Source organism: Micromys minutus (assembly GCF_963924665.1).
Source record: "Micromys minutus genome assembly, chromosome: 3".
NCBI classification, from domain to species: domain Eukaryota; kingdom Metazoa; phylum Chordata; class Mammalia; order Rodentia; family Muridae; genus Micromys; species Micromys minutus.
In genome coordinates this window covers 77,172,096-77,197,537 of record NC_137972.1, presented here as the reverse complement: position 1 = coordinate 77,197,537, position 25,442 = coordinate 77,172,096, and the positions used below count along the sequence as shown (strand labels likewise).

Below are 25,442 nucleotides of genomic sequence, written 5' to 3'. Positions count from 1 at the left end.
GAGATTAAAAAACACTAGAATGTTTGACTTTAAGGTCTTCCTGGAGGTTGAATCATGACACTTTCAGATATTCTAAATTGTGTATCACAGGGATTTATACAGTGAAAGTTTTATTTCAGTTTTTCCAAACAACAAATTAATTCCACCAACAGACAGTACAGCAAAGAGGTTGGGTCACAAAATTGGTGAAAAGATTATTTTTCTTAATTAGATGAGATGAGGGTACAGGCACTCGGTAGCCGACCAGGCAACGTGGCAACAGCTAATAATTAGGAACCACGAGAGAGAGCTTGATGCTTATCTCCTTGTTTATGAGAAATCGCTTCTTTCATACATGTCTCTAATGAGTGTATCAAAAGATCCCGGTTGACCTGTACAGTGACCGTTTCTGCTTTAATTCCCGTCTCTCTGACATGCTGTAAAATGCAATCACTCGTCTTAAAGCTGAGCTACCTACTACTTTACCTTCCATTAGATGCTGTGGAAACTCTGAACTGGTGCTCTCAGAGGCTGGGAAGGTGTAGGCACTTCTGGCTGTGACCAGGGGAATCCGACTCACGGGGTAACATTGCCTGAGGATCTGAATCACAGCAGAGATCACGAGTTCCATGCTCTTGTTCTCCAGGCAGGTCTGAGCAGAGAGAATATTATAATATACCCTGTGTACAGCTCCCAAGCTGGGACATTATTTCAGATAATAAAATGCGCACAGGCTAAGTAGCCAGTAAACAGCCACACCCAGTGATGTTTGGTCATTAGAGTGTTCTAATGGACAATGTTGTCTAGTCAGAATCTGCATTTTTATTTCCATTACGCTGCTTAGGTTGGTATTGTGATGAATTTAGTCTGAAAGCAGGCTTCAATTTATTTCAAGGGAGGCTGGACCTAAGATAAGTCCTTATCCAGGATGCCACAGGAAAAGAGGAGTGGCACAATCCTTCAGGCACGCCCGAGTCACTGTGAATCGTGGCCTCGGTTATGGAATGAGTGGCTGAATTAATGGAGGTCTTGCTTTTCTCTTTTTTTCCCCTATTATCCAAATGGAAAAATATGAAGGAAAAAAAAAACTAAACTAGAGGATAAACTAAGCAAGTTTAACATGCCTGAATTAGCCAAGTTGCTTGTCTCAAAGCTGAATGTGAAGATCCTGCTTGATAACCACCCGAAACAAAAGAAACTTGGATTTTCAGATGTAACATTTTGATGGTGATGGAACATGACAATACCTGTCTTTACAGACACAGTGAAAAATGTACAAACAAGTTCACTAAATTGATGTAGCTCAGTAACTCTTTGGTCAAAACAGTTTTCCCAGTAGCTTAGAAAATGTGTTGTGCACTGAACTTGATGTAGAAATAGGTTCAGGAGGAGCCTCCAGTCTGAGAGTGCTAAAGGGTACAGAAACTTCTTACACCAAATAGCCACGGTACATAGCTGGTAAGCATCCTCCATAAGGCCTGTGTCATGGTTCTATCCTACTATCTACCTCTACACTCATAGTAGAGATGGCTCATGAAAGTAGAGAGAGAAAAATATCAGTAAAAATGTATCTGGGGAAATGGATCCACTGGTAACGTGCTTTCCATGCAAGCAGGAGGCTGTAACACTGATACTGCAGGAACGCACAGAATAATATACCTATGATCTGGACAAGTGGAGTTAGTGGGACCCAGAGATCTTGCTAGCCAGCCGGCATGGCCAAATCACTGGACTCTGGATTTAGTGAGCGATGATGTCAGCATCTGCCTTCTACACACACACACATACACACACACACACACACACACACACACATATACACACACACATACACACACACACACACACACACACACACACACACCTCGGGCATACTCACACACTCACACATAGGCATCTACACACATGTGTGCACAGGAATTAATAGTGAGGGCTCTGGATACTGCTCTGGGTTAGAGCCCTTGCCTACAATGTGCAAAGCCTGAATTCAGCCCCCAGCCAGCCCTGCAAACACAAAGGGCATGCTGTAAAATAGAAGTGAAGCAACTTTCAAAACAGAAATGTCTTAATGCAATCAAGAATGCCACTTTCCCTTTAGTGTGCTCAAATGGCACCAATCAAGTGTCTCTGAGGACACAGCAGGAAATGCTCCCAGTGGGAAATGAATTAGTTGAAGATATTTCATCCCTTTGCCCTGGTCAAATGGCCCCAAGTGTTTGTTGTAAAGTTATTAGTATTGGAGGGAAAAAGGAAAGAAAATGGAGTGTGGAAGAGAAAGAAGCAAGGTGAATAGCTGCAGATTGGAGACAACATTCTGAGCTTCAGCTTTAGGCAATATAGAGCTAAATTCAGACCAAGAACATCCCAATCTTCGCCATTTGAGAGCCCAGCCCTATCTGTAATGGCCATTGACAGGGTCACTGACAGTGGTTGATGGCAACTGCTTTTTGGGTTTGTTCTGGGGGAGAACTAAGTGGAAGAAGAGAAGCAAACTCATGCATCTGAAAAGTGTGGCTCGTGTAGTGAGCATGATACACAAAGGGTAACAAGGAGAGCTGTGAAAATGTCCTGAGACCAAAGCCCTATTAGGTAACTTTTTCTACTTAGAGGAAAATGATTGTGAATTTAAAAATAGATGATTGATTCCAAGAAAATAAAAATGCCTAGATTCACGTGCACCATATCCCTTGAAAATGGGCCAGGTAGGAAGCAGGGGGACAATACCAGAAGACACCATTAGGTTAAAAAGTGAATGTGGTAAAAAGTTCATGCAGAAGAACATATTGTTTTAAAGTCTGAAAGCTAGATGGGGCATCAGCGTATGTGTGGGACCCAACCCTCAGGAGTTTCCATCCACATACTATGCACATGTTTTCATGGGACAGGCTTAACACATCATGACCAGTTTCTGTAGCATTGTTCCCCAACCTTTCCCGAGCTACTTTTTCACATAATACCAACCAGACATTACAACATGGGCTGGATACACCTCACTATAAAATGTCGATTCTGCCTCTGTGCACATTTAGCACCCTTTTACAACAGCAGTTGGAGGCTGAGTCCTTGTTGTTTGCTTTATGGAGAAGGATTAATGACATTACTGATCAGTCAAGGGACTGCTTCTAAAGCGCTGCATATGTACTTGCAGCCCCTGACAACCCAGGGCTTCTTTTGCTGTAATATTTTTCACTGCATCCCTCTCTGCAATAGACAACTCTCAAAATCACCATCTTTTCCCTCTACTGACCTGTTAGATATTTTTAGTGCAGAACGAAGAAACAGCCAGTAATATAAAGGACAGACTGGGAGAGCATGCCACCTAGAATGGGGACAGGGGGATGCCTGGTACCAGCCACCAGGGCGAAATTTCATAAGGACTGAGTGAGATTAGAGACTTGGGGGATTGTGAGCCCTACAAGAGCACAAGGAAGCCTGGAAAAACTGAAAAGCACAGCTTGAACCAGAAAAGGCAGAATGCAAAATGCAGCTATTTCATGACTGAGAAGCTCTGCACTCAGTAATGACAGAGAAAAACCCAGAGGTGAGATCAGACAGAAAATTAGATACTGGTTTGCAGCACAGGACCGTGTTGGTGTTTAGAGAATGCTATTTTTAAAAAGGGTAGGAAAAGTCTAGTGACTGGACGAGTGGAGACCAGCACTCTCATCGGCTGCCTCATTGCCTCTGCCTGTACTTGCGTGGAGTAAATTTGGAAGGTTTCTAGAGAGGAGCAACGGGCACCAGAGACTGGCAGCTGGGAAGATAACAGGGAACATGAGTCATACGAACGTGAGCAGACTAAGGGTACCTGGGATACTCGTGTCTCCAGTGGGACGGTATTTAAACCAGCCCTAGTCAAGGGCCGCTGAGGAGTATGGTACTTGAGTTGGAACTCAAAGAACCTCAGACCACACACCCCACTTGGTGCAGATCATTGCCAGCCAAGGGAGCTGCTATTTCTGTTACGTGGGACATTCTTACCCTTATGCTGTCTGATCATTTACACTTGGGTATCACCCACTCAGAGAGGATTTAATATCTCTTGATGAACTTCTCTATGCACCTATAGGTGTCACTGGAAATTAGTCTCAGAGACCACCTTAAAAAAATCTTTCTCAGTGGATATTTTGTTTGTTTAATGCCTGCCTTCTGCAGGAATGTGTGTCCCACAAGATCAGAAGTTTAATTTGCCATGTTCCTCATAGATTCCCAGTAATATTTAGTCCAATGACAACTCACACACACGCAAAGAAGAAACTATTAAACTATAGTATGTATTTGCCTCAACAAATGAATCACATGAACTTAGTGTACAAAAAAAAAACTAAATGTTTCTAGTCCTCTTCGTTTTAGTGGGTATGTATATGTTTCCTTTATTTCTTTTGTTGTTGGTGTTGCTAGAAACAGGATCTCTCAGTGTTGCCTTGGCTGTCCTGACACTTACTCTGTATTTCAAGCTAGTCTACAAACTCGGAGATCTGCCTCCCTCAGCCTCTTGAGTGCTGTGCTTAAAGGCATGTGCCACCATGCCCGGTCATATGTTTCTTTTAAAAAAGATCAAATAGAAGGTTAGCAATGTTAGATGATAGATTAAATGGAGCCAGTACTCAGTCGTTAAGCTCTTTGTCCTTTCTATTAGTCTGAGACAATAAACACATAATGATTAAATGAGTGAGTGAATGAATGAATGAATAAATGAACACACACTGATTGGATGAGAATAAGAATGGATAAAGGAATTTGAATCCAGAACACCTGTCATATTGAAACAAGAACCATGTTGAAGTTGTTTTTCCCTTTCCCCTACTCTGCTCAGGACAATTTCCAGGTCTGGGAGGATCACCAGAAGCTGTCCACCTGCTCCGGAAATCCCCATGCTGGCTACCTGTGCAATGCTGAAGAGAGTCTCCATGCCTTGGGCTGCCAGGAAGGCCTCCCTGCCAGATCGGAGGGCGACAATGTGCCTGAGGCAGAGCAGAAGCCCATGGCGGATCATCACGTAGGTATTGGTTCCATCCCGGCTGTGCCAGTCCTGATGCAGCCGGAGCAAGCTGCTGACGTAGCCTCTGTTCACTGCCCTGCGGCTGTTAGACTCTGGAGACAAGGGGAAAAAAAGGTCACGTCAATCACAGCTGCTCCGGAAACAGTTTCGGGAGAACGCCACACTATGTCTCCCACATAATACTTAACAATGACAATAATAACTTTTTTGGCATATGAAACTGGAAGGTGTTATTTATACCAAATGATCACAATCAGCATTTGTAGTAATAGGACATGGTGACAAGCCCCCCTATAGGATGACTTGAGAAGGACATAGCATCACTTCTGCAGTGCTCCTGCCAGAACACATGACCTTCATCTAAGCATTAGAAAAGTCAGCAAACTCATAGTGAGGGAAATGATACAAGACATGTGACTTATATTGTTTACAAATGTCAGGATCATAAAAGGGGGGGAAGACTTGGAATGCCGACAGAAAAAGACTAAGAAGACGTGACACCTAAAAATAATACATAATTATAATTTAAATAATAGAACTTCCCACCCCCTTTGGCTAGGAAAAAAAAAAACATTGGTGAAAAAGGAGTTAAAATTTGGGTTAGGTTTGTAGATCGCTTTATAAAACTGTGTCAATGCCTATGCTGTGTGGCTATTTCTTTCTGATGGAAACACTCCCTCTTCTTCCTGGGTTGGGGGTGGTGCATAAGGCTCGAAGCTCTTGAAACTCACAAGATTCACAAGATCCCTTCCCAAGGCTACATAAACAGTAAGTGTGATGATAAGGAAGATTCTGCGGGAGCCGCTGCCTGCGAGTTTTGAAGAGAACTGTAATTTTCATTAGTCATCGCCCATACCACTTGATACAGCTGTCTGAGTCACCCACATCCAGGTAGCTAACCTTTCACCATGCTCCTACAAAGGGACCACAATAACATCCCTTGGAGCACTAAGCTCGACTGAAATAGAATCTTTTCTTTGGTCTGTCATCAGTACCCTTTTCTGTGATGAATATGTGTTTATTCATGTCTCCACAGGGAAAGGCACATAACACAATTGGCACCCAAAGACTGCTTGACAGAGACATAGATAATACTGAAAGAAGCTGTTGAGTGGATCATGCTATTGGCATTGAGACATGCAACTGAGTCTGATATTTCTGAGTGGGGTATCCACAGGGACAGTCCCAATGCAGTGCAGCTATTTGCCTGAATGTACTGTCTCCTTGATACAGTAGCTGCTGTGTGGTCCCTGCTATGGATCAATAAAACATGTAACTGACGCTATGTCATCTTGAGGGGTGAATGCCCTTGGAGGAAATCACAGGGTGGTTGTCTTCCTCCAGGTGATACAAGATTGTTCATCTTAAGTCAGGCATGGGTTTGAAAATACACCCAGATGACTGATATAGCAGAAATGGTACTTCAGTACCTGAAAGCAGTACGTACTGAAAGAGCTCCAAGGAGGGCTATAGTAACATCTGTGGATGATAAGGCATAGAACTGCATCTGACCTGCAGGGAACTTCACTCATGCAAAAATGGGGTTACCATGGGAGAAAGACATGTATATCCCTCCCCACCCTGGCACTGGTATGAAGAGTGGAAAGGCTAAGATGAGATTGAGGTGTTCGCTTGCCATTTATTACAGTTGATGAAACACAAGGGAGAGAAGTACACATTAGGTCTTGCTGATGAACTCGCCCTGGCATCCCCAAACATGGAAACCATGGGAAGGACAGCAAGAAGAAAATGAGTGGGATCAAAAAGATAGAGGGCACTATTTCAGGTCAGCCGCTGATACAGAATAAACGGGATCCTTGGCTATGTATGGGGGCTTTTATAATGGAAGCATCTATAATCAGACAACATTCTACCTTCCAACTGCTGGAATTGGGAAATAATTTTTAGCAAGCCATGAGACTAATCCCTCACAGCCATGCTGGTGAAGCTGAGAGACAAGGATGCAGACAGGGTCAGTCTGAGCACGAAGTGGAGGGACTGAGCTATGTAGCTGCCCATCCCTCCTAAAGACATGGACTTCATATGCGCTGCTACAAGGGCCCCTCATGGACATACCATTAGGGATACTTGACTATTACTGAGTCAAGTCCTCAGAAATATAAAGCATAGGAACAGAGTATGAGCAGATGTTACTAAAGGAATCAGGTAACAGGACTGCTACCCATTTCACTGGACTAGACAGCTTTGTGTTCGCCAAAGAGCTAAAGGAGGACTTAATTTGGCAAGGACCTCAAGACCAGTTGGAGCCATAGTGGTTCTGCAAAGCCCCATAGTAAGGCACAATTTAAGTGGGGAGGGACTCTGACAAGTCTTCATGCATCAACCTAGCATGTTAATCTTGTTCACGAGGCACATACCACATATTTCACCTTTTGAGGAAGTATACATGTGGGAGTTCTTTTCCTATGATAGGTCCTTTCAGCAGCCAGGTAGGGCTAAGAAAGAAGTAACAGGGGCTGGCTTAGAGCCCTTCAGACCCAGAAAGCTAGCTTTCAGATTGCCTTCTAAAGGCCCGTAGATCATTGCTGCGGCCAGCCCCAGTTATAGAGAGAAGTGTCCCTTTCCTTTGCAACAGGCAGTGCTTCCTTCGGAGACTCATAACCTGTTATGCTGCTGAGAATAAGTGACCGTTACTATGAAATAGTAGTTCAACCCTTCCAGAAATGGAAGAAAATAATCAGACATCCACATCACTTCCTCCAAGGTTCAGTGAACACCTTCTCTGAAGGGTCAGGAAGCTCACAGAGCTACAGGACACCCATCTCTAAAGTTAGGTAAAAGGTCAATAGTTGTGTACCAAGGACTGTTTAGTAGAGCATCTGCTTGCAAACTAGGCAGGGAGTGCCAGATCTTCTGGTCTGTGAGTCATGACCCATGCAGGGATCCAGTGTTTGAGTAATGTAGCCGCCTGAGTTTCTTTTGTTCTTTTAAGTAACCCATTATTCAAGCTCCTGTAAGTCACATCCCAAAATTAATTGGTTCCCCAAGATAGACTTTCTATACAGTCAATTCTTTGGTCTGCCAGTCCGTATCTGAGAGGAACAGCCATTTGTTTGTAATTCCCCAGGAAAAGTTACACAACAGTTTATTTTTAGAGTTTGTTAAATAGAGGATATATAAGAAAATCTCCTACTTGTTAATAAATTCACTATTGGAAAGGTATCTGGAAGTTATTCATAGAAAGAAAGAAGAAAATAATGTTGGGTTAGGAAAAGAGAGGTGAGGGAAGGGCAGAAAAAAAAAGAGGGAAGACAAGAATGATGGAAGGAAGAAGGAAAGGAGGGGATATCTTTATCATATTTCTATTCTTCTCTGTGTCTCTTCAAGGCTTGGTAGAGAAAAGGATCAAGTGAGACGCCATTCTTTAAAGGGTGTTGTGTGTAAGAGATACACTATGTGCTTTTCCCATGGTAGAGAATCCAGCTAATGAAAAATCACAAGGTCACATGTTTATATGGTTACCATGTCAACATTTGCTTCCTTTGGCCTAGTGAAACCTTCCCCTCTCCAGGCGTGATTCCCACATGATGTATTTGTTCCTCAACTTATGGACCCTAAGGCAGGACTTCATCCTACCGCTAGCCAAGTCAAATGGACTACATCAGAGTCATGCAAGCAAGTCCTCCTCATGCTGTACTCCTTTGAAGGAGTACGTCAAAAACCTCTGTGAGCAAGCCCTTAAATGAAGCATGACCTTTGATGAAGGTTGGACCCTTCATGTTCTCTCTTCCCATCATACACTAAACTTTTTGACACATCCAGATTCCTTCTCAGGACCGATGGTTCAGCCCTCTTTCCTCTGGGTCTGAAACCAATAACCTCTTCCATAACAACTTGTGTTCAGTTCTGTTGTATCCTCTTGTTTGGTGTAGCAAACCAAACTCCACCCTGGTCCTCATGAATGGCTGTCTGAGCTTAGGGTTCCTCTAGAGAGGACTGTAAGGCCAAACTGCAAAGAAGTTATGGCAGAAGGCACGGCTCATAACAGGAAGGGAACTCCTCACAAAAAGATTATTAAACACCAATGTAGGCTATGGGAGACAGAAAGATACACTACTGATGTTCAGGACAAGGCAGACAGTTCACCCTGAAAGGTTACTTTGTGAGGTTTCCCCATAGCTGATAAAGATTTAAGAGGTCTGCCTTCCCCTCTTCCACACCATGATTTCTCTGTCTTAGCTTCCCTGGTTACATCCACTGAGACTATTGTATGAATCTGTTTATCAAGATATCTTGCCTATGGTCTTTGAAGAAACACAAGGCCAAGGACGGCTCCAAGATACCTCTGTCAACGGTCAGTCTATGCTTTTTTTCAAATACTACAGTGTGAGTGAATGAGTGTGGAGGTGTCAACCCACCTAGAGGCTGTGATCCTTGAGCTCCTACAAATGAGACCCACTGTAGGGCTCTAAATGGCTGACGCTGTGACTCTACCACAGATGTTCAAATCTTGCCCTACTCTTGAGGCTCCATGGCTCCATTATAGGAACCACTCCTGCTGGTTTATGAGACAATATGTGCTTTTAGCCAGATGTGTGTGAGGGAGCTCCTCTGAGCTGCAGTCAGAAGAACAGAATAACACTTTCAAGTATTATTTTTCCACAAGACCATGTAAGTGCACTAGTGCTTTAAAAAAAAAAAAAAAAGAGGAGGGGGCATGGAAATTTAATGTCCTATAACACAGAGATTTTCCTCATAATATTAACAGACCTTTTATTTTGCCTGTTTATAACATTTTAAATTGCAGGGCTTCACTCAGCACCCCTGAGAATTTTGACCCAGGTGAGGAGTTGATTTTATTTTGGCTTTTCCTTTTACAACAATCTGTGCAGCCGTGACCCTGAGTTGAGACTGATGAGATTTATGCCAGTGTTATGTTTGTGAAAAGCATAAAGCTCTTTTGAAGCTTCCTTTAAGGAATTATTCCTTTGTAACAAAAGTATATCTTGCTTTGACTGGTCCTGGCTAGAGTCCTCAGAGGCCTGAATAGGGTTCCAGTCTATCTTCTATCGAATGTTTAAAAGAAAATTGGGGACTAACGAGGGAGTATTAAAGAACCTTATTTCTTGATTAAAAAGTGTCAGAATGGCAAATATGGGACACTGGGGCTCTGTGTTCAGTGGCGGGTGGATGACATTTCTTTTTATCTATTCTAAGGCAATGCAACCAATAGTGCATTATCCAAATGACCTTCATTTATTATTCTCTTTGGGTGTAAAGAAGTGGGTAATGGAAAAAAAAAATCTTTGTCTAAGAAAAAAATCCCTTACCAAACAGCTATAGTTTCCTGTTAATCCCCAACAAGCTGCCATGTTTACTAACACCCAAAGAAACTAAGCTTCTTCTTTACTGACCCTACATCAGTCAATCTCTCTCTGAAAATAGTTTAGGAAGTTTTGTAAAAGTCAATATGAATCTAGCAGCCGACAAGTGGAGATTCATCAAACTTTGGAAGAGCAAAAGTGGAGAAGAGGCAAAGAATGAAATGAGGGTCGCTGGGATCAGCAGCTCAGAGGAGTTCCTGAGAGATCTGAGAGAGAAACACCACTGCTCTACGTAAAAAAGTACTTAGAAGAAAATGTGAGTTTTCAGATGCAGCTCTGGGTGAGCTAAGAGTCTGGGGACTTTCCAACTCTCTCCCAAGCAGACCGGCTATTCTGTATAAATGGCTTCTTCCTAAAAGTGTTTTTAGAAATTTCCTGGTGTGTGGGTGTGTGTGTGTGTGTGTGTGCACTCACATGCATGCGCACATGTGCACACATATGCTTTCATTTCCTAGAAAGTCTATGAGGTGCATAGACTGAGATATGGAAGTAGGGTGAAAAGTTCTGAAGCCTTGTATCTCGCTGCTTCCTGGGTATCCCTTGTTTGGTCCGCCACTCCAGCTGCATTTAAAGATCTTTGGCACATTTTCCATTGTAGGATCCTTGACCAGCAGAAAATTGATTCATTTGTGTTCTCACTCCGATTCACCTTTTTATATTTTGCTCATCTCTCTATGTTATGTTCTCTCAGGGCCTTCCTTTTAGCTAATTCTCAATCTCAAACATGGTTAATGAAAATTCTTATTTTTACTCAAAATATTCTTAAGTTGAGGTTAAAATAATTTACTTTAGTAGGGACACCCATGGGTATAGTTTTTATACTCAGGTAAGAAAGAAAAAAATAAAGGAGAAAGAATCATGCTAAGGTATCAATGGCTAAGTTAGCTACAAAGAAGGGTGGTCCTGATTGCCTGTTGAGATCCTTCGAGCATTTCTACTCCAAATATTCTACAATACATTTAAATAATTGAGAATGTAATGAAAGAATAATCCTGTGATTGGAGCAACAGTAAAGTAGCCTGTAGACTTGTGGTGGATGCCATGTTGTCAATGTTTAATCACAGGGCAAGCAGACCTGCAGGTTACCATAGCAACAACCTCACCTTTTGTCTTACCCCCATCTCTTTTAAAAGTGAATTATCTCCCTAGCCCCTGAAGGCATTGGTGAGCAGTACCATCCTTACAAAGATATTTGTCTTCTAAACAGAAAAGCCTAGAGACCTATAAACCTCAAAGGATTGACTTTCTCCCAGAGAATTTGGAGCCTCATGGCAGCTGCTTATGAGAAATGTTTCGGGTCCTGGATTAGTGCATCCACAAGCATCCTGTGACTCTGCCCTCTTACTTGGCAAAGGGAAAGGGAGTTGTCTGTCATTGCTGTTCTTTATTCCCTTATCTTAGGATTGTCTCATTTCTTTAGAGGTAGAGTGAGGTCCTTCACAAAGGACTCTGCAGCAGAGGGCATGAGGCACACAGATCAGTGTAAGCCTCTAAACTCATCATTGCCATCCACGGATACTTGCGTCGCTGCTTTGCCAGTCCTGATCCCTGTGAAGACCCTCGGCATTCTGACAGCTGTCTACCTAGAGGCCTGAACAAGGCTGAGCTCCACCCCTGTCTATCGTCCAGCTGTGCACAAGTGAACATGTGATCTCCCGTCTCCGCTGTTTAGTCATTTTATCCTACAGACAAAATGAACAATAGCTTCTTCGCTCTTAGTTTCGGAAAATTAGCTGAGACAACACCAGAAAGTAAGAAGACATCTAATGCCAGAGAAGTACTAACTGCTCAATGCCTGCTGCCTGAGAAGATCACCACCAGCAACACAATCAGCACAACTCTAACAACCTCTGTTCTTATGCACAACAGAGAGTCAAATGCTCTTCTCTGATGTGTTTCTTTTGAAATACCCATTCAAGAACAGACGCATCGGGGTCACATAGCTTTTGAGAATGAACATTGGCTCTGCCATTTACTAGCAATGTAATTACATCATCACATACACTACATCACATTATTCAGTACTATGATTTAAATAAAGTTTAATGTGTCCCCTCGTGCCTCTGCTGTTAATGTAGGAGTAGCCCATATGAATCAAGATAAATCCATAGGTGTTAGTCCCTACACAAGACCAAGAACAAGTTACAGTTTCCAAAAATGCATTGACACGGTGTTAAAATTCCCATTCCAGAAAGAAGTAGGAGGTGGGGGGAAAGCACAGGTAATACCAGAGCAAGACCAGTATAACCACAGGGAATGTGGCAGAGCAAGTCAGCTTGCCAAAACAGAGAGCAAGCAGAGGGATTCAGAAAGGGGCAGGGCATGGCAGACACCAAAGACATGGTCCCATTAACTACTTCATCAAGCTAGGCCTCCAACCTAAAATTTTCCAAAGAAAACTGGGCACATGGGCTCCCACACTTAATCCCATGAGGATATTTCATAGCCAAAACATAAACCACTCTTAGGTGTAATAGTAATAATAATAATAATAATAATAATAATAATAATAATAATATATCTATGTATATGGTGATATGTGTATGTGTATATGCATATAAGAATAAATGCAAGGATTAGAGACTTCTGAGACTTCTAGGGAGAGAAATAATGTTCAGCTCCAGTGCATACTCTAACATGCTAACTTGAGAAATTCTTGCCTTTAAAGATCAAAGAGCTCTATGATTTGTTCACAAACTTTCTAAAAGTCCATTTTCTGAGGCTCTCCCTTCTCAGGAAAGAAAACAAAAAGCACACAATCACTTAGCAAGGCCCAAAAATTCCCCTGTACCATCCAAGATCTTCTTGCAAGCTTTCTCCCCACTGTCTACCAACCAAGAATAATTATGTCACAAAATTTGCTCAGTCTTAATCAAGAGTTTACACTAAAACAAAACATGCCCTGTGACCAACAGCACTCTAGCCCTGCAATAGCCCACTTGAAACTGTCCATTCTGAAACATTAGAAGTCTCAAGCTAAGGTTGCCTCCTAATGTACTGTGTACACCTTTGCAATAAATTGTTTATGGCGATCTTCTCAGCAAGCCAATTTAGAAAATATTTCTGGACAAAATGGCCTTTCCCAAGGCTTCCAAATCACATTATAAAACAGTGAGCTGCCTGTGTTCCTACTGTATTGCCAGGTACACAGGAAAATATTTATTTGTTGAATGTTTCCTATGAGCTCAGCGTCAGCTAATCATTTCACATGGATCATCTCATTTGTCTTATGAAAGTGCTGTAGAAAAAGCATGGCATTTCTAACTTTACAAATGAAGATGCAGAGTCAGAGACATGTTGAAAGGCTTATTTAAGTCCACCAAGTTTCTAAGTGGTATCTCTAGGGTTCTAACGGAATCTCCCATCTGACCAAAAAGCGAACATACTAAGCTGTTTCCAAACCCTTGGTGCCCCAGTTAGCATTGAGTTTTGTACAGAATTTAACTCTTACCAATACAAATAGTTTCTTGCAAGATGTTTCTGGATGGCTAGAGATAAAGCATAAGGGTCCCAGAGGAACTGTGTTTCTCTCCACATCTTCCATTTTCCCTGTTTCTTCCCAGATCCCTAAGACCTCCTAGTAAGAAGCAAATTCAGGAAGAGTGAAGGGCACAAATGAGTAGCCAATGATTATTCAGCTCACTCAAGGCAACCTCTGGGTGTCTTTCTGGTAGCCAGATGCTAACGGAGGCCAGTCCTGAAGTCGGATGCTGAATGCAATGAGAGGGCAGTGATTTTGAGGAGAGGTGTACAGTTGACCTGCAGCGCTTCTTTGTCTTTGTAATGTAACTACACCTCAGGAAACTTAACTCTAAGGTGAGTGTTAATTTCATGTAAATCCTATTTTTCACCACCGGCTTCTATAAAATTAATGACATTTTCTCTTGGTTCCAGGAATAGTAGCTCAGATGGAGAGTAGGCCACCCACAGTTTTTCCAAATGGTTTTGAAACTAGATGTTTCTCTTTCAAGTTGGGAACTACACAAAAAACTAACTTCCCATGACATAGTTTCAAGCCAAAGGGACCTTCACCCTCTCAGTTAAGCCTTGGGGTCGGCATCTTACTCTCCCTGCACAAAAAGAGGTTCTGCTATTTCTCCTGTGCTCCATACCTCACTCCACAACAGAAAGTCCATTAGAACAGAGATCCTCTGATTCAAACTTCTGCATCACATAGTTAAGCAAATCAATAGTCCTGTGCTCTTATTTACTTTTGTGTTCTTTGTGTGGGGTTCAGAGGTTTAAACCTAAGATAGGCACAAGGGGTACCAGTGATCTGTGTTTAATCACTTTATTAAATTATCTATCTATCCATCCATCTATCTATCTATCTATCTGTCTGTCTGTCTGTTCCTTCATCCATCTACCACCCATCTATCTATCTATCTATCTATCTATCTATCTATCTATTTATCTATGAGGCTGGGGCTCACTTATTTTTGAGCTATGAATTCACATTCTTCCAGTAGCTTCCAGAGTAGTTGGAATGGCAGGCCTAGCTTGTGCTTTCATTAATTCTAAACCATATTTCCCAAGTTTCTTTTCAAAAGGTAAGATGTTCCCAGTGAGGGAGAATCTCCGGACATCGATGCCATTTATTTCATTCTTACTAGTATGTGAACAGTGATGCACCTCTTATCAGTGAAGGAAAATACGATCACATTGTCATATCAATGCTTTTAAGAAATATATAAAATCAGTTGATTCTCAGCTATGGGCAGCAGCCTGGATGGTTCACTCAGCATACACAAATAAACAAAGATGTTTCCCTCTAGACCAAATCTTGCTGCTGCTTTGGGCAATGAACCACCAGCTAAAATCACACCTACACTTCTAGGGTGCTATATTAATCCACTAGACAAACATTTGTTAGTGATATGCCAATATATTGCAGGCACCTTTGCCATCACCGGGGACGTAGTGACAAACAAGCTGAAGTTCCAGGCCTCATGAGGCAATGCACCTATGTGAAGGCAGTGTGGAAATGCAGGCGCAGACACACAGAGAACATCAGGCCATGGCACGTGCAACAGAGAATGACTCTGGTGACTGGGTGGGAAAGGTAGAGTAGGCTTCATGGTCAAGGAAGACTTCGCAGATGGGGCACTGGGGCCAAGGCACATAGGGTAGGAAGGAATAATGAGGCAGAAACCAGCAAATGGAAATTGCCAAAACTTGGTGAGTGAAAATAAGAAAAAGCAGGAGAGCAAAATCCAGGATGGAAAGTAAGGGGAAAAGTTATAGAAAAATACCTAGAAAGGTGGGCAAGGGGGTCTCTTTCCTGCCCCCTATGTGTGTATGCCCGTGTCTGTCTCTATCTCTCTATCTCTGTGTGTGTCTTTGTGTCTCTCTGACTCTCTGTTTCTCTCTGTGTGTATGTATGAGCACATGTGTATCTGTGTCTCTCTGTGTGTCTCTGTCTCTTTCTCTCTGTCTCTATCTCTCTGTCTCTTCATGTATGTAAGTGAATGCATGTGTCTGTGTTTCTTTGTCTCTGTGTATCTGTGTCTCTCTGATTCTGTTTCTGTCTCTTTGTCTCTGTGTGCATGCCTATGTTTCTGTGTCTCTTTGTATCTCTGTCTGTATATGTGTCTGTCTTTATGTGTCTGTGTCTCTCCATGTCTCTGTCTCTCTCTCTGTCTCTCTCTGTCTCTCTCTATGTGTCCCTCTCTCTCCCTGATACTCACACAAACTCTAAGCTCTGAGATTCATTTCAGGGAGGTGTGTGCAAACATAAAGAACCCTGTCAGGCCAGGGTTTCCTTGCCCTCTTTCATTATAACTTCTCTATGACATCTCTGGAGGGAAAAAAGCCCAAGGAATGAGCAGCTTTGCCTTAAAACTTCAGGGACACTCCCATTCACAGAGGATCTCACTCTTCTCTCAAGGGGTGTGAAAATGCTCACCAATCCCCCAAGAAGAACTTCTACCCCTGCTGAGACCTCCTGGGAATCCCCACTCCTCATTTCACTTGGCTTTTTCCACTGTAAGCACAGAACACACCTGAAGAAGATAGCATCTACACCTGGAAGGAAAAAACTCGGGGCTTCCCCCACCTGCCCTCTCTGCTAGTTGACACGTGAGGCGCCTGCTTCTGGCTATAATGCAGTCGAGCAGTATGCACTGCAAGGAAGCCGACTGACTGTTTTACAGATGTGTAATTCAGCTCATGCTTCACGGAACCTCTAGACTCCAGTAGGTGAAGAGGAGCAAAGAGCACACACCTCTAACCTGCTGCCTCCAACTCATCCTCCGGTGGCATCACTGTGAAATTCCAAGTCCTTGAGCCTTCTGCATAGTCCTTTGAACCCAGATTCAATCACTAGCAATATTTCCCTTCCCTCTTCTATCACCTGGACTATACTAACCACGGTCTCTTCTATGACCCCCATGCCGTCTTTCTCGCATCCTGAATAAGCACAAGGAAGCATCACAACACCATACACACTCCAGAAATAAAAATGACTCGGGAAATGTAGAAGGACATAGGGCCCAGCAGAGATCTGGGGTTAGGGACAAGAGCTAAGAAACAGGTGGAGTGGCCTCTCTAACCTTCACTGTCAACCATTTATATAAACATCTCTGCCTAGACGTCACTGCGAATCATTTACATTTTAAAAATAGATTTGAAGCCTTCTAGAACGAAATGAATGGCATATCTTATTCCCAACGCATTCAGTGCCTTTACAGGACTATAAGGAGCTCAGCCAAGCTCATCGAGCCTCCAGAGAGCAAGATTTTCTCAACCTTTATGGACATCTGGGGCTGGATATTATTTATTGTAGGGGACCATCCTGAGCACTGTAGGATGTTAATAGCAAATTGGTCTGGATCCCATGGCTTCTAGGAGTAGCCCTCCCACAGACATGACAGTCACAACGTCCTTGGCCTCAATAAATATTCCTCCGGGGGCAAAATCAATTGCATTGACAGTTGCCGCTGTGGAATTGTTAAATATTTACCTGTCTTACAGGATTATTGCAGGCATTAAGTGAGATAATATATGAAAGTTGCTTTGTAACCTGCTACTTCTAGGATCTCTGGGAACCAGCTGATGTGCATCTTGACATAAATAAATAATTGTGCAGTCAGTCCTGGATGGGATGGGGAAGCAGTTCCATGCCTCTGGAGCTGGGGAGTGTTTATCTTTTTGTCTAGCCCTTTAAATCTTTGTGGTACTTTATCTTCGTCAACCCACAGCCAGCCATCAATTATGCCAGAATGATACAAGTTCTAAAATCTAAAAGGTTTACAACTTCACAACCCTGGATGTTAACCCCTGAGGACCCACAGTGTAAAGGAAATAAGTGCATACTGATGTAGCAAGGGGGACCGGATCTGTGTGCATTTGTTTACTCTCCTTCCTTGGCTTATTCAAATAACTTGCTCTGAGTGCCTGCTGTATAAAATACACTAGAGTTAATGGCTTAAGAAATAAGAATTAATGAAATACAGTCCCCAGGGCTGAGGTTCACTCGGTCAAAAGTAGGGGTCAGCACACTGCCCACAGCCTATTTTTATACAGTTTTATGGGAACATAGCCATAGCTGTTCCTTTATGTGTTGCCTATAGCTGCTTCTGCCCTCGCAGGGCACAGCGAAATGGCAATCATAGAAAGAGTGTGGTCCACAAACTCTCAACTATTCTCTGTTAGCTATTCCACAAAAAAGGCTTCTGGGGGTGGGGGTGGAGGTGGCAGTAGGCACTAAAAACAACCAGGTGTCAATTTAGTGCAGTGGATAAATCTTGGGAGACAGGTTTAAATTTGAACAAGCCCTATACCTATAGAACATTAACTCCTTCAGCCTCCAAGGGCAGTAGTAATCAACTGGCACTGACTTTGACCAAAGTTTATTAAGGTCCATTGCTCTGCTCCCATTCCTGGCTCATCACCTGCTTCTGTGCTGCTGGTTATTTTTAGAAGGGACAGACCAGCTTGCCTTAATAACTACGCCTCTGTAGTTGGCCCACAGAACCATGAGAGCCGATGCTAGACATATGTAAACTCTCTTCCCCACCATATCTTACTGTTATGGTGATTAAGTTAGGCAATTATATCAAATGCATGCCATCTCCATCATGACTTGGAAACTTGGACACTTTTTCGAAGGGACCCTTTGGCCTAAACTTGCAGGAAAATATTAAATAGAGCAAGCGCCCTGGAAACAGAGGGGGTAAAAGATAGCTTGCTGCCTGTGCATAGGAACTAACCGACTTAACAGGGGAATGCCAATGATGATGCTTTAGCCAAGTTCTGTGTCAAGTAGGAACATCTCATCAGCACCACTCACAGCTCTGTTAAGACCCTGGAGGGTCACCTCTGAAGACTTTGACCATCATAGGAAAGGGTCCATCAGCCTACCTTCCTGCCATTGAGTAACAACCCCACTGAACCTCAATGACTTAATTTCAGTTCAATTGCTTAATTAAGCTCGTTAATCTTAAGTGACTCCAAAATGACTAGACTGGGTCTTAATGGATACAAGACTCTGGCTTTGCTTTCCCTGGGTCAGATATCACCAGACGATGATGACAATGAGGATGCTGATGATTTTACTACTTATAGAAGTATGGCACACTTTTCTAGCCTCTCACAAGAAGCATGTCACCCCATCTTTAAGCTATAATCCCAAACAATAGCTCAAGCTCCCAAGCACCCCACGGAGACATTCATTCAGAAGTTTGCAATGTTGTTTTTTTTTTTTTTTTTTTTCTTCCAGAACCTCAGTAACATCCCTGGAAGCTTCTTGCTGTCTATCAGAAAGTCAGAAGTGAGGGAAAGGATAAGCTGTTATTAACTAGGGTCTCCATCTGCACCCCACTGTGCCTGCTGCATATATCACACATGCCATTCACACTTAGGCTTTGATGATGAAAATGTAAGGAAGATAGTGTTGCAAAGAAGCATCAAGCTCTGCCTCTAACTCTCCACTTACGGAAAGCCAACCTGAACTGAAGTGCAGTGCCAAAGGCCAAGCTTAAGATTATATAGTCAATCTATGGCTCAACCCATAGTCCAGGGTTCCTGGCTCCTGCTGAAGGTTAACAGAAATCCGAAAATTTGATGCTTTGGAAGCAGTCCCAACCGAGGTAAAGTTTAGCTTTCCCTGTGCTATTTGTGGGATCTCAGCAAGTCTTTGTTTGATGCTAACTACATCTTCTTGTCACATAAAACAGGTATAGTACTATGCTTATGATGTAAACAAGGACAAAGAGTTCACTGAAACGTGAGCAAAGTGTCCAGCAAGTTATTAATCACGCTGAGGGTGCTGCTGTGGTTGTTCTGGTATAGAGTCTCTCTCTTCCCGACCTCTTCACACTCCACAGCTTACAGACAGCTTTCAGAAGCAGTTCATTAAAGACGTCATCGAACTGGGAGAAGGGCCTCTTGCAGAGGGTGCAGAACTAGAAGACTCTTGTCCTTCCAAACCAATCTAGGACCTTTACAAGTTGTCACAAGGTTCTGGGAGGCTAGCGACCCTAAGGACCAGCGTTGCTGCTGTCAAGCAGAGACAGCCTGCGAAATGCTGCTGGGTGTCCCCGCCCTTGGTCAATCCCGCTCCATCATGCTAACACCACTAAGAAGGCAACAAATTCCCTGTTCTAACCCCAGGCTCCACTCACCCTGCCTCCTCCCACCTCCCTTAAATAATGGCTGCTGCGCAAATGCCTCCGAGACCATCTTCAGCTAATTTCCTTCAAGACATGCAAGCTGCTAACGCTGGGAAGCACAGATAGTGTGCGCTAGCAAATATGGCCAAAATTAGATTAAAATAACCTCCTGATAAACAAATTACTCACAGAAAATAAATATTGGACTAGCAATGACCGAGATAACTAGAAGAACAGTGCCACCATATGGCAGGAAGAGGAACTACACGAGCAACTGTCTGCAACTCAGCCCACATTTCCTGCAGCGTCAGAATGGGGGCCAAGAGGGGGGGGTGGCAATGGAAGGAAAAGAGACAACCCGGTATGGTTGCAACCTTTTAACTTAAACTTTTTAAAATTACTTATGTCCTTATGCAAAATACATAAGTATTTGGCAGACAGGACTGGACCAGAAGCCAAGAAAGTAAAGAGGAATACGCCAAATTGAATATGGCATGACGTAATAGGAGGCTGTTATCCTTCCAGTTCTTGCTCGCTCCGGGGATCTCATGCCCTCATTCATCAGCCTTGCCTGACGCGCAGCCTCGAAGCAGCAGACACAGGCTCCTCACACACAGGCTAGTGTTCCAGCATCTCTCACTGGGTCCCATTCAAATGTTATATGGAGTGGACCCTGCAATGTTTCCGACTTAAGTAACACATGGTCTTCCAAAATAATCCTCCTGATACTTAGACAATATTTACTTAGCTTCCTTTCAACATTTGGTTGTTCCTTCTATGGGTTAAGTAAACCTGGCCTCTTTAATCTCTTCCTGGTGAAGCACAGGGCTTAGCTCATTGGGAGGAAGAGACTGCCAGGTAAACTCTGAAGCCTGCTAGCTGAATGAATTATTTAAGCCTTCCAGACATCACTTATGAGGAGGGGATTGCGAAATCTCCTTTTCAGGCTAAACATACACAGTGTCTGACATACTAAGAACTCAATAAATGGTGGGTATAAGTTTTGTCATTTTAAACCAGCACCGTGATAGATGTAGCTTGCCGTGTTGCCTTCAAATGAAGCCAACTGCAGCCGTGTGGCAAATACAAAAAAAAAAAAAAATCAATAATATTTGAAGAATGCTTTTGGCTCATCAGTAAAATACTTACCGTATGCTGCCCCAGAAGTCATAGTGGAAAAAAGAGACATCAGGTTTGTGAACATACCACAATAACTAAGGCATGGGGGAAGGTTTCCAGGAAACTGGGCTGCTTTCTTATACAGTATTAAATAGGGGAGCCTCTAATGTGGCCTGAGATGAGGATGCAGTAAGCAGCCTGTGTGGGTGCTCAAAGAAGAAGACAGTCACACACGTCTGTGTGCATGTGACCATCACAGACACCACGACTGGTTCCATTCTGTGTAAAGCAGTGATTCTCAACCTTTGGGTTGTGTCCTTCAGCCATGACAGTTTGACCTTCTTTAGTTCATTACAAAACTGAGGCAGAAAAGCATAGCATCTGGGAAACCTAGAATATCAGACTTAAACAGACCAATTCTCCTGTACTTGAGCCCAAAGAAGGCCTTACTATTCTGCTGGTACTTGTATATGGCCATCAGAGCAAAGGGACCACCATATCAACCACCATCAAACACACAACATCCACTCTGAGGACGGAGGCCAACACGCATAGCATGTCCAGGGAATCTTGAAATTGGTCCATCTTCGCCATCCGGTGATCATCAGGCCACTATGCACTCCAGCATCTACACTGCCAAATGCTAAACCACCAGAGGTGTTTTCTCCAAGCATGAGGCTGTCCATCCATGCCAGGCTTCTGTTCTACTGGGTTTGTCCTTCCTTCCTATTCTCTGCAGTACCACTGCTGAGGGATGTTCCCTGGGAATCAGACAGACAGAATATTAACAGAAGTCTCAACTTCCTGCCAAACTTTCCATTAGCCCTCTTATCTGCCCCCTTCCTTTTTTTTTCCGCTGTTTCTTTCTCTGCCGACTTCTCTCAGCCTTCTCTCTTCCTCTAACTTCTGCACACTTCCTGAGTCCCCAAAATGCTAATTCTCAAGTGGAAAAGAACCATGAAATAGACTCCTCTTTCATCAGTAAGATTTAGGGTCTCAGCCAGAAGGAGCTTCCTAGTTGCAAGGTTTAAATCCCCTTTAAGTCAGGCAGCAAGGTTAATGCCAGGACAATCCCTAGGGCCAGCACAAAGTAACTATAATCCCATTTCTGCCTCATTCAAAGACTGTTTCTGTGGTCACAATTTTTCATAGGTGCATTTATGGTTAATGCTTATGGAAAAAAGGTTAAGAAAGAAAAGGAAAGAGGGAGAGACTGTGGTCATAATGATAACAGGAGAGAGGTATGGAAGGGAGAGAGAAGGGCAGAGAGAGAAGTGAGAGAAGCCTTGTGGAAAAAATCCTAGTGGAAAGAGGGAGGGGGAACGGAAGGAGGGAGGGAGAAAGAGTTATTTTGGCTTGTTAGACACAAACAACATGAGCAATTGAAGTAGTGTGATTTCCTAATCAGAGCTGTATTAGATTTCAGTAATGCAAAGCTAAGTGCTTTTGGATAGAATAAAACACACACACACACACACACACACACACACACACACACAAGCTCTTTGTACAGAATGTGCGGTGGCGAGTGTTAATGAAGAGTGTGCATGCATAAGCAGAGAAATGAACTGATTTGAGGGATGATGTGGAATTTTACACAGGCCATTCTAATCTAAAAGACAGAGACAGATGAACTCTAGAGTGCACAATGATTTTTGTTCCTTGGTAACGTCAAGTGGCTGAGACAATGGGACATAAGTTCTCAGATTTCTGTGCAAAATTTTCCTGATCAGAAATTAAGATTTGAGATGCCTTTGCCTCATTTCTCTTCCTACTGTCCTCATCTCCTGGGCTGGCTACATCACTTCTAGCCTGTTTGATAAGGGAGCAAAAGCCAGAAAAGAAAAAAAAAAAAGCTATCCCGAATGTGATCCAAAGTTCTTTCCTTTCCCTGTGCTGCTGATGTGGGCAGGCCCCACAGCTCCAAGAACTGGGTCGGGGGGTTGGGGGGATTGACTCCACTCAGCCACAAATCAATAGGATCTTAGTGACCTCAGATTCTCAAATCTGTCCTCACATTGACGGTCACAGGGACACTGACTAACACCAACCAGTAAATATTTTGTTCTAGTTTTATGCAGACAGGGCAATGTGCTCTGTTTGTGGTGCAGTTACTGAGATATACTAGAACTGGCAACTTTTAACTTCACTGACAAGTAAACAACAAGCCAGAATAGCTGCCACCTAAAAGAAGTAGGTCTTTTATAGATAAAAGTGTGCATAGACATTCTAGGAGAGCCGGGCCACATGCAGTTTTGAATTTTAGACAGAATCTAATATCCTGCCTTTAGAATCAACTGATAGATTCAACACTCTACAAGTCAAGTCAAAAGGCGTTGTATGTTAAAGTTTTGCTATATGTGACGTTTAGACATTATAAAATGATATGAAATTTCCAAAACACTCAAAGCCCTGCAGGAACTCCGGCCTAGATGGATTGGTGTCACCTATGCCTCGGTATTCCATGCCATGTATACTTTGGTGGGGCTGATAGAACAACTGTGTCAATGATTGCTCCTCAAGCTCTTGCATGGCCTAACATTGCCATCTAAGTGAAGCCTTCGTTTGCACTGAGCTTAAGATGACCTCAGAACTGTTCTACCTATACATTAGAATTACCGCTTGTGATAGAAGCTCCACGCCCCAGCAGTGTCTCCCTCAAGTAATTGGTGAATGTTTGTAATACTATTCCCTTTTCTGTGTTCTTGCTGTTTACAGATGCATATGAATGGTGCTTGATGCCGGGGATTCTTATATCGGTTATGAAAACTGAAAATGTTTATTAAATACAAAGGAAGGTGTCTTGGGAAGGAAATTTTGAAACTTTGGGTAGATTTTAGCCCATGTGTGTACCCAAACAGGTACTGGCCATTCTCAAAAGGAAGCAACTTTAATTCCCACAGGATGAGGTGGGTTGTTACATCTAAGCACAATGCCAAGTACTAGTACAGAATGATGTGTGGAATATCACTCAATATTCCACAATGCATAGAACAGATAGCAACAAGAAAGAATTACCCAATTCAAAATGTCAGTGGGGCCAAGAATGAAAGACTCTGATTTAAATGAAGGTTTTGTATTTAGCGGGAGAAAGACTATTAGAGAACCTCTGATCCAAACGTTTTTGTAGTATAAATAACCAAATATCCAGGCAATAGCCCATATGAACAGCTCAGAAGAATTAGCAGATAACCCCATATATCGTCCTAATGGGATAGTAAAGCCTGCTTTATATGTAGAAGACAGCAGGCTTTCAGTTCCCTAGCAGCCTATTAGGAAAGTAAATAGATAATAGAACTACAAATGTTAAGACCATTGGTTCTAAGCATGTTGTTAAATTTAGGTTGTAGGGAGCAGTCTTACTATTTCGGGTGGGTAAATATCACAAATCAATCATTTAATTGCCATCAACAAATATGTGCTTTCAGCCTTGTTGTGCTGATACAAGAAACATACAGATCAATAGAGATAACCCCTGTCCCTTAAAAGCTCTGGCTGAGAGATAACAACAAAAAATAAATAAATAAATAAAGCAGAAAAGAAAAAAAAAAAAAAAAAACCCTTCAAGTCAGTGACATCAAGGCGCTGATGTAGGAAAGCCTATGGAAACAGAAAGCAAGGGCACCTAACCCAGTGATCCAAAGAATATTCTACAGAGGAGAGTCAAAAGCCAACCTCTAAAATAGTGCTTCTCAATCTATGTGACCTGACTTCTTTTGGCATGGGTGGGGGAGCATCATTCAACACTTTCTCAGGGCTTGAATATCAGACCTCCTATATGTCAGATATTTGCATCACAATTCATAACAGTAGCAAAATGACAGTTATGGAATAACAACAAGAATAATTTTATACTTGAAGGTCACCATATGAGAACTGAATAAAAGGGTCATGGCCTTAAGAAGGTTGAGAATCACTGCCCTAAAAAAAAAAAGAATATACATTAGAAAACACAGAGCTGAGCCCTCTACCAGAGTCTAGGAAGCGTCAAGTTCTCTATTGTCAAAGCTTGGCTGGATGGACTCAAGAGGAAGCTTCTGTCCCAAAGGGCTGCACTAACTTAGTCCCAAGGACAAAAGCTCATTTTCTTCTTATCCCTCACCCTTCATCCAAAGCCAAGCATTCGAATGGAGAAAGACCCTGTTTGCCATAATAAGAATCAAGAGCTTAAACTTGTAATTAGTTGATGCTGAAGAACATCAACAGCTCTTCCCCAGAACTCACAAGTAACATCTTCCCATCTTCAGTAGTCGATAGACTCCCTCTCTTCCCTGCCCCATGTTTGAAAGCTGTGCTTGTGAACAGACTTCCATACTGTATGAGGTTCCAACCAAAGGAATGAATTCAAGCTTCATCTGCCTCTGCAGTCTATAAAAGGAAACATCA

General features: G+C 42.7%; 1 protein-coding gene across 4 annotated transcripts in view; it reads right to left on the bottom strand.

Moving 5' to 3' along the window:
- Positions 1–25,442, bottom strand: part of AGBL1 (AGBL carboxypeptidase 1) — an 889,014-nt gene that overhangs the window by 738,750 nt on the left and 124,822 nt on the right. For all 4 annotated transcript variants that reach the window (XM_080914790.1, XM_080914793.1, XM_080914791.1 and 1 more), the window contains exons 7-8: positions 4,865–5,073; positions 466–631 (exon numbers count right to left, since the gene is read on the bottom strand). In XM_080914790.1, coding sequence (XP_080770916.1) covers positions 466–631; positions 4,865–5,073 — 375 coding nt within the window. The remainder of the gene's footprint in view (positions 1–465; positions 632–4,864; positions 5,074–25,442) is intronic.